Raw genomic sequence first — 17,910 nt, forward strand, 5'->3', positions numbered from 1 at the left:
TGTGGGAAAGATTCTCTAAAGGCCAGTTGTAGGAGGGGTAGGTCAGAACTCCTCCTGAATACACCCATGTCCCCACTCAATGGGAGATCACTTTGTTTCCTTCTTTCTGGTCCCTGCTTTCTCTTTCTTGAACAGTACATGAGTTTACTGCAGCCTTAGACTGCAGGAACCTCTATGTTGGAGTGGAGTCGGGAGGGGTAGATATTCTGAATGCTGGATGGGAGTAGGGCATTCATTTGCTTATGTAGGTTCTGGAGATGGGGCTGCTGTGGAGATATTACCTCACCTACTATGTCTTGGAATCTGTCAGACTGGTTGCTGAACTTTCTAACTCGTGAATTAACAACCAGTAGGTCCCTTACTGCTGTGTGCCAAAATATTGGTCAAAGTCTGGCCTGTAAAGCAAGCATGGCTACCTATAATCTTTACTTATTTTTAAGTTTGCTCCTCTGAAGAAGGGGTTCTCTAATAAAGGAATTCTCTGTAAGGTTTGCATAAAGGTTTTTGTTTTCCTTAGCATGCATTGGAGGATTCCACAGGAGGCTTAACTCCTTTTGATGGACAAAATGAAGTACAGTAGATATTTCTTATTATGTCAGTCAGGCAACTGCCCAATTTGTCTCATGTCCTGATTTTCCACAAAGTTTCCTAGTATGATGATCTCACATTCTTGCATGTGAAAACCAGATTAAGGAGAAAGCTCTGATTTATTTTCTTCTTAAATTTATTCCGTTGTTGCAATTTCTGTTTCTTTGTTAATTGTAAGTCACATAAAAGTCTTGTTAGTGGAATACTCCTCACTTCCATGTGCCTACAGACCTTCTGAAATAAAAATAAAATGTAGGAAATAACAGTAAAAATATTAACCAAATAAATCAGGATGTCCAACTAAGTCATAAAATCAATGTGGTTAATAAAATGAACATTGAAAACCCTCCCTGTGCCATCAGATTGCTGGAGTCCTCTGAAACATTTATGGAAATGGCTCGCAATAATAAAAAATTAGCTGCTAAAGCAAAAAATTAGAATGAAAAGGTTGAAATGAGGACATGTCCTGTACTGCAGGTTAAGCAAAGCAAAATTGCTTACATTTATATATGAGATTCCCCTTGTGCAAATGTGTATAGATTGCATATATTGTGCCATGGCGTTTGCTATTCCATTTCTCCTGAGTATTTGTATTGGTACTTTGAATCTGATTTTACATTTAGTATGAAAGAAGATATGTCAAGATTGGCTTCTGCTTAGGTGCAGTCGATACCTTTGAGGGTGAAAAGGATTTGAGCCTCAGAGGGGAGAAAAGAGTGGAAGATTCTCTCAAATCACTAATGAGTCTGAGAGTTAGAAGGGAGTTGCTCTTTAAATAACATCACATCCTCCCTTCCTTTCCTCTAACACTGCGGAAATCCTTCTGTTAATTGTGATCAAGGCTCCCTGAATTTTTGAGTGTTGAGGGAGCAGAGTCCGGGAGAAGGGAGAAAAGCACTGTACACAACAGAACTTTGCCATGCAAACCCATGGGAAAATACAGGCAAGAATTAATGCTTACCATTTCACAATTAATTCCTGTGGACGCCTGGTGTAGAACTTCAGACTCCCCTCAAGGGGTAGTTTGTAGTACAAGTGGGATGCAAGGACAATGCAGCTTTTTCAGCCAGGCTGACTTAGGAGGTATGGGGAAGATGGGACAAAGAATGCCCCAGCCCCCTATGTATTCCATGAGATCAGTGTGATTTTTATCAGATCTCAGGACAAATGCAGACTTGGCCCCTCTCTGCAGTGCCAAACCCCATCCACTTGAGAAGAATGCGACACATTCTGAGGCAATACAAATATATATGGTTACTTAAGGCATGCTCACATTTTTATTGTATTGTTGTTTTTCTTTTCTCCCCTTTGTTCTTGTTCCTTCTATAAATATTTAATTTGAAAAGGAAGATAGAAATGAGTGAATATTATTGAAATTGAATGAATAAATAATGAATTATTGTGAACATCATGGAAGTGGGCAGTTTTCAGGAGACATTTAAATAAAAAGTAGGGTAGGGTGTTCCATGTGTTGGTAATTGCATGGAAAAAGGCATGGACCTGCAACTATGTTGAATTCTCATACGCCTCAGATGTGAACCTCTTCAGATACCTGCACCCAGTTTTATAGGAGTTTTTTTATTATGAGTATGCTACCTTTTAAAGTATTATCCAATTTGTGTGTTTATATTTAATTTGTTTTTTCCCCAGACTTTGCTTCTGGCAGTTCTCCTTGTTTGACTTCTAAGTTTAGAATTGTAAACGGACAAATGATATTTTTCAGTGAATAGGCAAATTTGTCCTGACCTATGAAAGGCATGTAGGGTACCCACAGGGCTTGGAATGTTTATTAACCAATTAAATTGTTCATTTTCCTGTTAGCTATTTTATTATAGGAGAATAAGTAATAGGATTTGTGTATTAAGGCAAAAAATTAACAAGTCTACAACTGAGCTGCTCTTAATCTCTCGCATGAATTTATTGCAGCAAATAATTTATATTTGAAAAAATTCATTGGAATAATAGTGATAGGCCAAATAGTGGCTTCCCATGGGTAAACTCTCAGGGGCAGGAAAATTTGTACAAATTCTTAGTTGATGCTAATACAGTTGAATGTACCATATTTTTGTTTTGGTTCTCTTCCCTGTTTCAATCAAATGAATTCCACACACAAATTAAGTGTCACCTTTTGGCCATGTCCCATGGGTCTGTGTGTCTATCATCTGGCCTGCAGACTAGAAAGTTGCGGCCAGGCCCAGCAAGACCATTGTCTTGGTGGCAGATCCCATAATCGAGTTCAGTATTGGACTCGGTGCTGATGCCTCTCCTGGTACCATGTGGCAGTGTCTCATTTGATGCTGATTCCCCACTCCTCTTTGGCACCAAATTTGCACCTTATTGGGCTTCAGATGAATCTGACCGTAAGTTTGCCTCATTGGGGTTGCTTCCCCATTGTCACCACAGAACCTCTTGTTAAAGAGAATTCATATCTTCCTGTATCTAGACGATTGGTTATTGAGGGGCAAGTCCAGAGAGGAAGTCCTCTCTTTTGTTCACATCACTCTACATGCACTTGATCATCTAGGACTCATCCTGAACCTGGGAAGACAACATTGGTTCCACGTCAGTGAATGGAGTTCATTGTGGCCCAGATTGTTTCTACCGACCAAGTGATCCCAGGCAATCTGCTACCTATGTTGGAGCTGCAGTCTCATTCCTCAACTACAGCTCAGGTTGCTACGCCACATGCACGCAGGTAGTTCAATATGTCAGGCTGCGCCTGCATCCTATTCAGATGTGACTGAAATTGGTCTGTTTTTTGGACATGCTGGTCTGACTACCTCTACTGATGCCAGTCTTCTTACAGGGTGGGTGATTCAGGACAATGAGTGTCAGAGTGTTCCTTTCACTTGGCCTCCACTGACCAGGACTGTAGTTGCTGATGGCTCCTTAATAGGTTGGGGAGTCCATCTGGACTTGCTGAAAGTTCAAGGCCTGTTCTCAGAACAGGAAGCTTCTCTGCAGATCAATGTCATGGAGCTTCATGCTATCTACAGTGCATCTCAGACCTTTCAGGATCACATTGGGGCTCAGCGGTTCTCATACTCCCTGACAATGCCACCACAATATATTATGTGAACAGGTAGCAGGAAGCATACTTTAACCTGCTTTGTCAAGAGACAGTCAGGTTTTGGCAGTTTTGCACTGGGGGAAACATTATGCCCATGACCAGTTGCTTGTCTGGAATCCACAGTCACCTGATGGATCACCTCAGCAGGAATTCTGTCTGAATCACATGTAGTCTTTGAAGCTCACTGTCCAGCAGTTGGTCTATCTTTGCAGCTTGTGATATCCCAATGATCGACCTGTTGCCTCTCATAGCAAATAAGGAATACTGGCTGTTTTGCTCCCAGGGACATCTCGGTCTGGGCTCCCTGATGGATGCTTTTCACCTGCGTTGGGAATCAGCACCCCTGTTTGCCTTGTCTCTGATTCCGGTGATCCTGCAGGTGATTCTGAAGGTGAAATTGGGCCCTGCCAAGTTTATTCTCACTGCTTCAGTGTATCTGAGACCTCTTCACATTATTGGTTGGCCCCCTTGTCCCTTCTTTTTCATCCTGACCTCCTAACTCAGCATCACAGTCAGCCTTGGCTGCCTGCATCTCACAGCGTGGATGCTGCATAGTTAGATAAGGAGGAAGGATGTTCAGAGGCGGTCCGGGGAAGGTCTTGCTTACCAGTAGAAAGTCCTCCACCAAGGCTGACTATTCAGCTATGTGGAAGTCCTTCTCATTATGGTCATTAGCCTGGGAAGTTCAACCAATCTTGGATTGTATCCAGGACATCTTACTTAGAGTAATTGGTTAACACCTTCAGTCTTTTGGTCTTGCACTTAGTTCACTGAGAGTGCTCCTGACGGTGATTTCAATCCATGGGAAGTCAGTGTGTTCAAACCCCATAGCAGTGAAGTTCTTGAAAGGAGTCTTTCATCTCCACCTATTGGTTAGTGAGCTGGTTCCTCTGTGGGACTTCAATATTGTTTTAGCGGCTCTCATGGGATTTCCATTTGAGCCTCTGGCAACTTCATCTTACTCTCTTCTGTGTCAGACAATTGCCTTTTTTGTTACAGTAATATCTGCAAGGAGAGTGTGCAAGTTGCAGGCTTTGATGGTGGTGAACTCCTTACATGCCTTTTTCCAAAGACAAAATAATTCTGCAGCTGCATCTAAGGTGAAAGCAGCAAAGAATCCTGCGGCACCTTATAGACTAACAGACGTTTTGGAGCATGAGCTTTCGTGGGTGAATACCCACTTCTTCGGATGCATGCCATCTGAAGAAGTGGGTATTCACCCACGAAAACGCATGCTCCAAAACGTCTGTTAGTCTAGAAGGTGCCACAGGATTCTTTGCTGCTTTTACAGATCCAGACTAACACGGCTACCCCTCTGATACTATCTAAGGTGGTTTCCCAAATTTGCTTGAATCAAGTTATATATCTGCCAGTGTTCTTCCCTAAGCTGCATTCAACCCCAGAGGAGCAGTGTCTTCACACATTAGATGACAGGCAATGTTTAGCTTTTTATCTGGAGAGAACTAAACCTTTCCATTACTCACCTTGTCTGTTTCATATGCAGCTCAAATGAGGGGCCAAGCAGTCTCTTCACAAACAGTGTCCAGGTGGATAACTTCCTGTCTCATGACAGAGTACAAAGTAGACCAGGCTACAACTCCTTGGAGGTATGACCTCATTCTACAAGAGCTCAAGTCACATCAGTGGCTTTTCTAAATGATATTCCTATATTGGACATTTGCAGAGCGGCTGCTTGTTCCTCTGTGCATACTTTTTGCAAACCACCATGCCATTGCAGCTGCTCCAGATCAGATGCAAACTTGGGAAGGCAGTCCTCCTTTAAAAAAGACTCTGACCCCGCACCTCCTGTGAGCATAGGCGCCAACTTCCCCTTTCATGTGTGTGCTCGACCTCTTCCTGCTCCCGCCCCCACTCCACCTCTTCAATGAGGCCCTGCCCCTGCCCTGCCTCTTTCCACCTTTGTCCCACTCCCATTCCACCCCCTTCCCCAGAGTCTCCTCCCCAACTCTCTGGCACCAGTGTGCAGGGTGTGCATCCCACACAGCATACACATCTGCATCATGTCTCATTTTCCCAGGTCTCATTGGTTCCACCAAAGTTAGAGAGATCCCAGCAACTAAATTCCTTAATCACCAAAGCAATAATCCTCGTCATCCATAACAAAAGCTGTTGAGAGATCATGTGTGACTAAAAATGGCTAAGTGGCTGTCACCATGCCTTAGTAGGTTACAGCTGAGGATGCCAGATTTGGGACAAACTGCTGAGAAACAGGGCGGACTCACCTCAGACTGGTAGTTATTTTATCATTAGACATACCAAGCCAGTAACAAAAGTAAACTTCTGTCTTAGCACACTGGTTAACAAGAAGTCAAAAATGCCATCTCCTTAGGCATCCCAGCCCTTGTTTCACCATCCAGATGCTAGACTTTCTGATGAGTTGTTATTGAAAACCAATTTAATCAAAAAAAGGATAGTTCTGATCTCAAGAGATCAGCCCTGTAGCCAGGTCAATATATAACTCAGATATTACCCAAAAATCACACTGCTGCCAATCTTTACTAATTGAAATCTAAAGGTTTATTTAAAAGAGAAAAGAAGAAGAGAGTTAAAATAGTCAATAGATCACATGCATACAATAATGGCCAATGTTCTTATTTCAGGTTGGTAGCAGTGATGTTATAGACTGCAGCTTGTAAGTCACAGGGGCAGCCATTGGTCATTTGGAGGCTGAGCCGTCCACAGGAAGACTCACAGGGCAGGAGGAGTTTCTTCTGTAGCCCATAGTTAGAGCAAAGTGTCCTTTAATGAGCCATCATACTTGAATAGTCCATTCACAATGTGCTGGCTAGACTGGCTGTAAATTACCTTATGGGTGTTACCCCAGGAACAACACATTTAACATATAGATACATAACTGTAGTGAGGAGGCCTCACTCCCCGCCATGCTGAGAGGGACAAGCCAGAACAGGTGCGGCAGTGGGCGGAGCCACCCCCACCTGTCCCCGCCCCCTGGAAGTCAAGGGGCAGGACTGGAAGTATAAAAGCCCGGCGCTCAGTTGGAGGGAGGCTGCCGGAGAGGACAGACGCTGGTCCCCAAGCTCCTGCCGGGCCCAGCCTCCCCCATGCTCGGTACCCAGAGGAGCACTGGCCTGACCTCCCCCGTGCTCGGTACCCGGAGGAGCCGCCTGCGCTCCCCGACGCCCGGCATCTAGAGGTGCCGCCTGAGCCACCCCACACTCGGTACACAGAGGAATGGCCGGGAGTTACCGACGCCTGGTACCCTGAGGAACCCATGCTCTGGGACCCACCGGACGGCGCCGGCGGATGGCAGGTACCCAGTGAGGGAGAGCTTGGAAGTGGCCCGGGGGTAGCCGGCCCCAGTCAGGCTGTAGACATACCTGAGCCTATGTCAGTGTGTTGCGGCCAGGATCCCCACTGACTGCAGCGAATCCTTGCCGCTGCTAGGGCCCTGGGCTGGAACGCAGTGGAGTGGGAGGGTCTGCGTTCCCCCTGCCACACGTCCAAGGGTAGCAGACTCCCCCTCCCCCTGGCCTGAGGAGGCCACGCAGACTGGTTGTTTGCTCAGCCCCTCCTGAAGGGCCTGAGCCCTGAATCGCTTGCTGCCCCGCCCTGAGCCAGGGCCTGGGCTTTATACACCTGAACTGCTTATTGCCCCGCTCTGCCCCAGGGCCTGGGCTTCTAGACTGTTTGTTTGCTCAGCCCTGCAGCAAAGGGCCCGAGCTTTGCCAATGCGTTTGGTGCCCCGCCCAAACCTAGGGCTGGGCACCTAATTAACTATGTATTGTTGCTCAGCCCTGCAGCGGAGGGCTTGAGCTCCTAACTGATTGTATATTGCTGCTCAGCCCTGAGACAAAGGGCCTGAGCTCCCAACTGACTCTATACTGTTGCTCAGGCTTGCAGCAGAAGGCCTGAGCTCCTAATTAACTGTGTGTTGTTGCTCCGCCTTGCCGCAGGAGGCTGAAGCCCCAAGTGAACGTGCATTGTCGCTCAGCCCGGAAGCAAAGGGCAGGACCCGGGCCGACAGAGTGTGGTGAGCCGTTGTGGCTTCCCTCCGCCCTCAGGGAGGGTTGAGCCCCAGTCCCACCCTTCTACAATAACCAATATCTAGACAGCCAGCCAGGAATAGATTTAAACAGGATAATCATCTTATTATATAATAACTTTTCCATGGCACCTTACATGATATACTTTGTACATCTTTTGTTGCAGTTGTCCAACAGTGGCAATATCAATGATATACATGGTCATATTTCAATCATCACAGTGGCCACCACATTTTAGAAACAGCGGAGGATCTTTCAGATCCTTAACCAGTGCACTCTCCATTCAAATAGAAGGCCACAATACAGACTGGGACCCATCCTCCATGGTGTTAGTATTGCGGTCTGTGTAGCTGAACATAGAGTTTAGTATGGTGTGAAAGTATACCTTCACAACAATAGAGCCATGGCTAGACATTTGTAGTGGAGGGAGGGGGCTTTGTCTTTATATCAGTCTCTTTCTGTTTGCAGTTTATTTGCTGATAGGATGGAGTTTAAAAGACACGTGTTCAGTCCTTCCTCCTCTAGATTGTCTTGACTTTCTCAGTGTCCAGTCCCTGAATGGTTAAATCATGAAGATCTAGTTCTGTTCTGAATTCTGGTTTCCTGTTTTGCATTTTAGAGTGCCATTGGACCTTCAGGCTAGCCTGAGTCGTCTTTCTCTTGTTTATGAATTCAAGATGTTGAAAGAATGGGAAAATGTCAAAAGAAATCACAGCTTAAAATAGTGAAGCTTCCATGTTTAAATTATTTCATGACTTAAAACATCCTGTTCATGTTCTTGTAGAAGGATGCATGTGATTAGACAGATACCAGCAACACCCTGGGAACTTGTAAAACTTTTCTTTATTCTCCTTTCTAAAATTAATTCTTTTGAGGCCAAAAGGAGCATATTCTATATTAGACAAAATATACTCTTGCCCAGTGAATCTTAAAGTTTCAGGTGTATACTTTGATAATGTCTCTTCGTTTGGCTGTTTTCCTGGGAGCCTTATTTAAAAAAAGAAAAGAAAAGAAAAGAAATAATCTACGGTGGTGCCCCAAAGAGAAAATGGCTTTGCCATGCTTTTGTTGACTTCCTCAATGATGGATTAAAATATACCAAGGGTAAAATGACTGGAAATACACATGTATGCAGTGTAATTGTAGCCCTGTTGTCCCAGGATATTAGAGACAAGATGTGTGAGAGAATACCTCTTATTGGAACAACTTTTGTTGGTGAAAGAGACAAGTTTTTGAACCACACTGAGCTCTTCGTCAGATTGTTTAAACTGTAGTTGTTAACAATTTCATTGCTAGCCTCAATCCTTTATTTCTGTGGTCTCATGCCACAGGAGCCTTTTAAAGATCTTAAACTTGCCACTTCGTACATCTTTTTGAACACCTATATTTAAGGTTGCAAAATGGTTTCCACTAACTCTTATCAGATGCTCATAACTTTCTGAAAATTCCTTTGGGCTGCAGTTTCCATGCTTGGAATTTCATTCTAACCACATATTCTGCATGTATCTATTGCACAAATGGTTGAAGTTTGAAATCAGGCCCATGATTTCTTGAAAATTTATCTGGTCTTCACTTTTTCAAGATTTTCCTAATTGTTTTGGCTCATAATCTCTCTACGCTGGCCTGGCTTGAAAACTTTGTTTTGGTTTTGTTTGCCTTGTGGAAAATTGCTTTTTAAATTTCTAGGGGAATGTATATGGGGCAAGAGAGAGAGCATGGAAGGGTAATGCTTTAGAGGGATACATGGGAAATGCCAAATATTTTCTTATGGATATTATATGTCAACTCAATTAATTTTTTTTTTGCACTTATTCAAACACAGTGAAATTCCTAAACAAAATCTTGAACAAAAGGTTTTAAAATTGTATCTATCCAGAACCCGATACTACACATTTCTTACAGAAATCCTACAATTGCAATCAGTCAAAACCTTACGAAGTTTGGAAATGAATAGTTAAGAGATCTTGGAATTTGGTATTACTGTATTATCTCAAGGTCTCTGAGATCAGGGCCCCATTGTACAAGCACATAGTGTGATGCAATTCCTGCCCCAAAGAGCTTGCATTCTAAATGGACAAGATAAAGGGAAACAGAAGTAGACGAATCTTGCCTAAGTTCACATTGCTGATCAGTGGCCAAATAGGGACTATAATCCTGATTTCCTGGCTCCCAGTCCAGTTCTTTCTCCACTAGATTACACATGTCATATCACCTTTTATCTCTCGTGATCACCCTGCCTCATGTATGCCATCCACCCAGCCTTAACTCTGCTCCCTAAAATTTGTAAAAATATATGGAAAGGTGAAACTAAACTATTCTTGATTTATGCTATGGTTGACCTGTGAATCAATATCAAGTATGTATTACAGATTTTTATATAGAGGTACTATTCATTGTTGTATGTAGGTATGCAGAAACCACATACCTACAAGCTTGCATAGTGAATATAAGCATAGGGTGCCTTAAACCCCTTCTAATTTCAGTGGTAAGACTTTACTTTACTGTAGTCATTTGCTCATGTTACATATGTAAGCATTAATCTACTACAATATGGATTTAAGAGCAGCAAATGAGAGATCTATCTGTACGTTATCCAACTCTAAAGGTATTTTTACAGGGCAGTTGCAAAAGATGTGGATACTGTACTTGATTACATGAAAAATTGCAGCACTAAGTGTCAAGTAAACTAGAGAAGTGTATACATGGTTTGACATAAAAAGGAGTTGATCTCCCACAACTTTTTCTTTATTGACACTGTTTACCCTGCAAAAATATTCTGTAATTGTCTCTCTTTTCCTTTGCAAGATGTTTCTTCTTCCAGTTTTCAAGTGTTGAAGATGTATGCACCAGCAAAAATTTGCTTCTTTACAACCATGTGTATATTAATTCAAGAGATTTCAGTTAAAAAGTCAATATAACTCTGCAACATTTTCAATAATTTAGATTAATTTAATGTGGCCTTTTCTTAACATAGATATTTATCGCTTATAAAATGATACTTTCTTTACACATCCAATCTCCCATTATCTTTAGTGGGAGTGTAGTGGTATGGTGTGGCTCCCCTCCTCCCCGGAGATTGTCGAGCCCCACCGGAGGCCAGAGGGGGCAGAGCTACGGAGCTCTGAGCCTACCTCTCAAAGGGTCAGGCGGTGACCCGGAACTATAAAAGCCGGCCCTCAGAGCTCAGTCAGGCCCCAACAGCTGGAGAGATCAGACGTACCTCAGGGAGCTCGAGACTGGGAGACTCCGGCGTCCCAGGGGAGCCACCCAGACGGGCTCCCTGCGCTCTTTACCAGGGGCAGCTGCCGGAGCCTCCCCGCGCTTGCTATCTGGAGGAGCTGCCAGAGTCTCCCCGCGCTTGCTATCTGGAGGAGCTGCCAGAGCCTCCCCGCGCTCGCTACCCAGAGGAGCTGCCGGCGCTACCCCACCCCTGCTACCCGGAGGAGCCGATGGGGCTTCCCTGCGCCTGCTGCTACCCGGAGGAGCCGCCAGTGCTACCCTGGCCCGACTATCCCGAGGAATTCCCGGACCTACCACCCAAGCCCGGTCGTGATGAGTCTATACTCATGGACCCTTCAGAGGCCAACATTAGGACCCAGGTAGGTCCTGAGGGGGAGTACGGCAGCAACCCGGGGGCAGCCGACCCTAGTCAGGCTGCGGAGCTGTCGGAGCCCATGTCAGTGTGTTGCGGTCAGGATCCTCACTGACTGACCAGCGGAGTGATAGCCGCTGCTAGGGCCCCGGGCTGGGACGCAGTGGAGTGGGAGGGCCTGCGTCCCCTCTGCCACCCAACTCCTGGGTGATAGACTCCCCCTCTTCCTGGCCGGAGGAGGCCTGAGCCTACTGACTCAGCGTTTGCTGCCCCGCCCTGACCAAGGGCTGGGCCTTTAAAACTGTTACTGTTGCTCAGCCCTGACCAAAGGCCTGTGCTTACTGACTCCGCGTTTGTTACCCGCCCTGATCAAGGGCTGGGCCGTAATCTGTTGCTAGTACTACTCAGTCCTGACCCAGGCCTGAGCTTACTGACTCTGTGTTTGTTGTCCGCCTTGGCGTAGGGCCCGGTGCCATGTGGCTGGTACGGCAGCCCTGCCGGAGGGCCTGAGCCCCTTATCCGCCGTACGGACAAGCACCGCAAGGACTGCCAGGCTAGTTTCCCGGACCAACTGGAGTGGAGTGGTCCGGCGTGGCTCCCCTCATCACCGGAGGGGGTCGAGCCCTGGCCACACCCGCTTACAGGGAGTCTTAAATGTGCAAGGAATCTTAGGTTAGTGGGTTTGCATGTCCAGTTTTTAGTTCTAGATTTTAATCAGAGTAATAGCTAAAGTGCCAAACCTTCAAACACTTAGTCTGATGCATAACTTACTTATGAGCAGTCCCATTATAATTAAGAGGAATGCATAGAAGCTTTAATAACTGTACTATTTGTATAGGATTATCATGAGCATAATTATGCATCTGCTTAAGTGTTTGTATGGTTGGGCTGAAGAGGATATATAACATGTTCACCAAAATCTTATGTCTAATTCCTACTTCATTCTTGATTGAAACTAATTAAAATACACAGTACATTAAAGAAAAAATGGAGAGTATGCTGTAGCTCCAGTTTGCCACATCATATCTAAAACTTTGCATTTTCATGACAAGCAGATTAATTACCTGTGGCTTTACATTTAGGATAACTTGATTATTTTTTCTTGTTATAAATGTGAGCTTCTCAAAGAAGAGATGAGACTTATAACAAAATTATGCGGCTTTTCTGAACTACCAAAGTCCTTAACTACAATGTTAAGTGAGGAATTACTGTATTATGTTCCTGAAAAATGCGACTTTAAGCAAAATGATGTTAAGTGAATCCAATTTCCCCATAAGAATTAATGTAAATAGGGGGGATTAGGTTCCAGGGATTTTTTTTTTTGCCAGTCAAGAGATTTTATATATATGTATATGTGTGTATGTGTGTATATATGTATATGTGTGTGTGTGTGTGTGTGTGTGTGTATATATATATATATATATATATATATATATATATGCACATACACAGACACACACACTCTCTCTCTCTCTATATATATATGTAAAGTTTTAAACTATTTAATACTGTACACAGCAATGATGATTGTGAAGCTTGGCTGAGGTGGTGAAGTCAGAGGGTGGGATATTTCCCAGAGAATGCCTTACTGCTAAATGATGAACTAGCAATTGGCTGAGCCCTCAAGGGTTAACTCATTGTTAATGTAACGTCACACTCTACAAGGCAGCACGAATGGAGGGAGAGGAGACAGCATGGCAGACAGAGACACACACACACTGTGTGTGTGAGAGAGAGAGAGATGCGCATTTCCCCTTTAAGTACGCTGACCCCCCCCCACTCTTAAGTACACTGCCTTGTCAAGCTAATCAGCAAGCTGAGAGGCAGCTGCTGCCAGGAAGCTCCCTCTGTCCTAAGCCTTGTCGTATGTCCCCCCTACTCTATGGAGATGGGGTAAGCGGGGTGCAGGAGCAGGGGGGAAGGGGACACCCTGACATTAGCCCCCCCCCACAGCAAGCAGGAGGCTAGGGGAGCAGCTCCAAAGCTAGGGTGACTAGACAGCAAGTGTGAAAAATCAGGATGGGAGTGGGGGGTAATAGGAGCCTATATAAGAAAAAGACCCCAAAATCGGGACTGTCCCTATAAAATCAGGACATCTGGTCACCCTATCCAAAGGAGAGGGCAGGAGCAGCACATGGTAGTGGGGGGAGGACAGCTGAACTGCCGGCAATTGGTAGCCTGTTGGTCGGCTGCTGCACAGGGAACTTAGGGGAGCGGGGAGCTGATGGGAGGGCTGCCGGTCCACCCTGGTTCCAAGCCACCACTAGCTAGCTGCAACGGGCTGCTCTTCCTGCAAACAGTGGACAAATCAGGCGGCTGCCAAACGCACAACTTTAAACGAGCATGTTCCCTAACTGATCAGCAACGTAACAACGTTAACCGGGATGACTTTAAGTGAGGAGTTACTGTACATGTTTACGATATAGTATATGGGTTACACACCAAAAAGAGCATAACTCTTCTAACAGGACATTGTTCTAGAGATGATATATTTCTGTGACACAAAGAGCACACTGATTTATCAATATAATTACAATCTTTTGTATTTGTGATTCTATAGAAATAGTCCAGTGATTCATGCTATAGCATACTGTTCTCGTTTGTAATTAAACAGTATATTGAACGTTCTGAATTTCATTTTTGGAAGTGTAATATGAGCACATATAAAGAAACTCATGGTCCCAGAATATTATACAAGCAATTTATTAATAACTTTAATTATTATTTATTTGTTTTTATTACTCAGATGACTTAAAACTATAAAACTTCACAGTTAATGAACATATCTCAGAAAAAAAGGTTGTGTAATAACTATGTTTGACAGTTGAAGAGCTAGGATTTTCATATTTCTCTGCTGGGAGGACTTTGTTCTTATGCAATCTAGTCAATGGTATCAGTTTACTATATAAAGTGGGGCTCTTTCGGGGTAGTGATCTTATTTTAGATTCAGACATTTATGTCCCCTCTTTCTTTAAAGTGATGAGAACTTTGTGCTGGTGAAAGGGGCCAGTGTAATGTAATCATGTATGGGGAAACAGACAGAGCTCTTGGAAGAGGCCTGCTTCGGGGCAACAAAGCCCCCCTCAGTTAGATGGGAGAGATCAAAGGGAGTTGGTCAAGTGAGGCCAATGGAGTGTGATCATGAAAAAAGTAAAATGTGCCAGAGGAGGAAACTATTGGTGTCATAAACAGGTAGAAAAGTTAATAGCACAGAAGTACTTTATATCTCTTTGACTGTAAAGGGTTAACAAGTTCAGTAAGCCAGGCTGTCACCTGACCAGAGGACCAATCAGAGGACAGGATACTTTCAAATCTTGAGGGAGGGAAGTTTTTGTGCTGTGCTGTTAGTTTTGGTGGTTGTTCACTCTGGGGGCTCAGAGGGACCAGACGTGCAACCAGGTTTCTCTCCAATCTCTCCGATACAGGCTCTTATAGATTCAGAATAGTGAGTACTAGATAGATAAAGCGAGTTAGGCTTATGGTTGTTTTCTTTATTTGCAAATGTGTATTTAGTTGGAAGAAGTTCAAATGTGTATTTGGCTGAAAGGAGTTCAAATTGGTATTTTGCTGAAAAGATTTTAATTTGTACTTGTATACTTAAGCTGGGAGGGTGTTCCCAGTGTCTATAGCTGAAAGACCCTGCACCTATTCCATTTTTTTAAAATTTACAAAGATAATGTTTACTGTTTTTTCTCTCTTTAATTAAAAGCTTTTCTTGTTTAAGAACCTAATTGTTTTTTTATTCTGGTGAGACCCCAGGGGACTGGGTCTGGATTCACCAGGGAATTGGTGGGGAGAAAGGAGGGAAGAGGGAGAGAGAGGCTGATTTCTCTCTTTGCCAGGATTACTGTCTCTCTCAGGGAAAATCTGAGAGGGGGAAAAGAGAAGGAGGGAGGAAGGTGAATTGTTCTCTCTGTTTTGTGATTCAAGGAGTTTTAATCACACAGTGATCTTCCAGGGTAACCCAGGGAGGGGAAGCCTGGGAGAGGCAATGGTGGGGGAAAAGGTTTACTTTCCTTGTGTTGAGATCCAGAGGGTCTAGATCTTGGGGGTCCCTGGGCAAGGTTTTGGGGGGACCAGAGTGTACCAGGCACTGGAATTCCTGGTTGGTGGCAGCGCTACAGGTTCTAAGCTGGTAATTGAGCTTAGAGGAATTCATGCTGGTACCCCATCTTTTGGACGCTAAGGTTCAGAATGGGGAATTGTACCATGACAATTGGGGTGGGGACACTGACTGGGGAACCCCTCACAGTGATAGGAAAGGAGCCGTCTTTCCCTCAGAGTGATGGAAAAGAAGCCAATTTCTGTTGGGGTGATGGGGACCCTGGACAGGCCTCTCCATGGAAAATGGACTTCCTTTCAGGAGAGGGTAGAGGTGCAGGAGGCCACAAAGAAACAGAAGCCAGCTAAGTACATGGGACAAATTGAAAAACGGAGTGCACAGGATGAGGTCAGAGGTGTGGCAGTGGAGTTCACCAAACAGAGAACCTAAAAGTGAAAGAGGCCAGCTTATTTGAATTGGAAAAGTGGGTCCACAAGGAACAGAAGGCCTGCCTCCTTGGGTGAGGGAGGGGCCACAGGATTAGAAATCAGTTAATTGAGTGGGCAACAAAAGAGGAACCAGAGTGAAGGTGAAAGAACCAACGAGCAGAGAACTCTGGACTATACCCACAGCTTTTTGAAGTGGTCCAAGGAATCAGTAGACGTTACCCAGAGGAATTTGGTCCAGATACATGAAACAATTATCCACAGCATCAATTTCCATGGTCCATTCAGTCCTTGGCATTTCTGCTGTGATTATCATTACTGGATGCTAATCATGGTGGGTGATTTTGCCTCTGGTAACTGAACTGAGAATACCAACTCATTTTATGTTTTTCATTGTCATACTTAAATCTTTTGTGGCATATATACTGTATTTCAGTACATGCATTAATAATATTAATTTATTGTGTTAATATCTGTCTCTTACCAAGTTTTATCATGGTGCTGGATTATGTGTGGGGAATGTGCAGAGGGTGTGCACTAGTTTTGAGTGGGTTTTTTTTTGTTTGGGTACCATTCAGCACTGCTGGGGTACGTGTTCGCTGACACGTAGGGCATTTAAGAGTGAATCGTCTGGCCCCACTCCACTGTTGATCCTCCTGGCCTCATATTCCTGTCACGACAGGACCTGGCTGACTACTTCAGCACCTCCACACCTGGAGTGTTGAGCATCTTTCCTCTCCTCTCCCAAACACAGAAATACCTTTTGGGATAGCCAGGATGTGCTGCAGATGGGATTTGGTACTAATCCAGTAAACTTCACAAATCCTTGAAGCAGGCAGGACAAATTACAAGGAAATGTACCATAGGAAATCCTTCACTATCAGGCAGAAAGGCGCACTAGATGACCTAATGATTCTTTTCCATGTCCACCATTTATTATGTCATAAAGCATCAAGTTCTCAGACTAAACTTCAGTGCTCTTAGTTATGGATTGTTTTTTGGGGAGGTTTCAGTTATATTATCTAAGTAGCATGCTGGCTAAAAAGCTTGTGTCTTATTTTTGAGAACGTGTCTTTTAGAGTTGTTGTCAGCTGTTCCCTTGCAGCATTGCTCTTTTTGTGCTTTTGGCTGATTAATTGATTTCCCTCAGCAGGACTCAACATGAAACGGGAGTGATTTACACAACCACTCCAGCATTTCCTCTCTCTCTCCGTCCTCTAATCTCTCAATATTTTGATATTTTTAAGAAAAAATCATTCTCTTGGCTCTGTTAACTGAAAGGTTACTCACAAGAGCAAGAATCACTTTATTAGTATCTTTCATGGCTTTAAAATGATAATTAATATAATTGCCCCTTTTTTTTTTTTTTTTTTTTTTTGCTTTCCAAGAAATCATTCTGGGGCTTATGTTCATGTGTTCTGGCTTCTATTTTGTTTTATTAAGTTTTTTATCGTCAGTCTCTTTATTTTCCATTCTTTTAATTCTGTTCTGTCCATACTATCTAGACAGCCAGCCAGGAATAGATTGTATGTCAATATTTATTGTTTTTACTGTGCTATGAAGATATTGTATACTCTGTGAAATATTACTACTATTATTATTATTCAGATCACATCAGGAACTTAACCAATACAGTTTTAGTGGGGAGGAAATAGATTGCTTCCAACCTTAGTTTTAACAATGAGGAATCCTTGTGGCACCTAGGATTCCTCGTTGTTTTTGCTGATACAGACTAACATGGCACCCCTCTGAAACCTTAGTTTTGTCACTTAAACTCTTCCTTGAGTCAGAGCCTTAATTGAGTTGGCCCTTTAAGCCCAGAAACTCTGCTCACGTTCACAGGAAAAGCTTGCTTGCTTGCAAGTATTCGGTCAGCAATGGAAGCTCAGTCACAGAAGCCATAACACTTCTCCCCTTCAGCTGCAAATTGGTCAGAGTTTCCCTTCCCACTCCACAAAAAAATTAGGGGTTGTAGGGGAGAGAGAGCCACAGGCGTCCTGGGCCTTGAAGGTCATTGCTGGGTGGGATTAAAAGGACTGTGAGTAACCAGGGATATTTAGAGAAAAAATCAAAAGATTTTCAATGCACATAACTGGTGTACTGTTACATTTTGAAGGCAGTCCTCACAGCAGAAAGAGCTAGGACAA

General features: G+C 43.9%; 1 protein-coding gene across 12 annotated transcripts in view; it reads left to right on the plus strand.

Annotated features, from left to right (window-relative positions):
* The window catches only part of RABGAP1L (RAB GTPase activating protein 1 like), a 567,720-nt gene that overhangs the window by 224,626 nt on the left and 325,184 nt on the right, over positions 1 to 17,910 (plus strand). The window contains exon 14 of one of the 12 annotated variants that reach the window (XM_050963025.1): positions 6,280 to 6,516. The exons of the other annotated variants lie outside the window; for them this stretch is intronic. Coding sequence (XP_050818982.1) covers positions 6,280 to 6,315 — 36 coding nt within the window. The 3' untranslated portion in view covers positions 6,316 to 6,516. Of the gene's footprint in view, positions 1 to 6,279; positions 6,517 to 17,910 lie in introns of those variants that run through there. 12 annotated transcript variants of the gene reach the window in all.

The sequence above is a fragment of the Gopherus flavomarginatus genome, chromosome 7, assembly GCF_025201925.1.
Source record: "Gopherus flavomarginatus isolate rGopFla2 chromosome 7, rGopFla2.mat.asm, whole genome shotgun sequence".
Lineage (NCBI taxonomy): Eukaryota > Metazoa > Chordata > Testudines > Testudinidae > Gopherus > Gopherus flavomarginatus.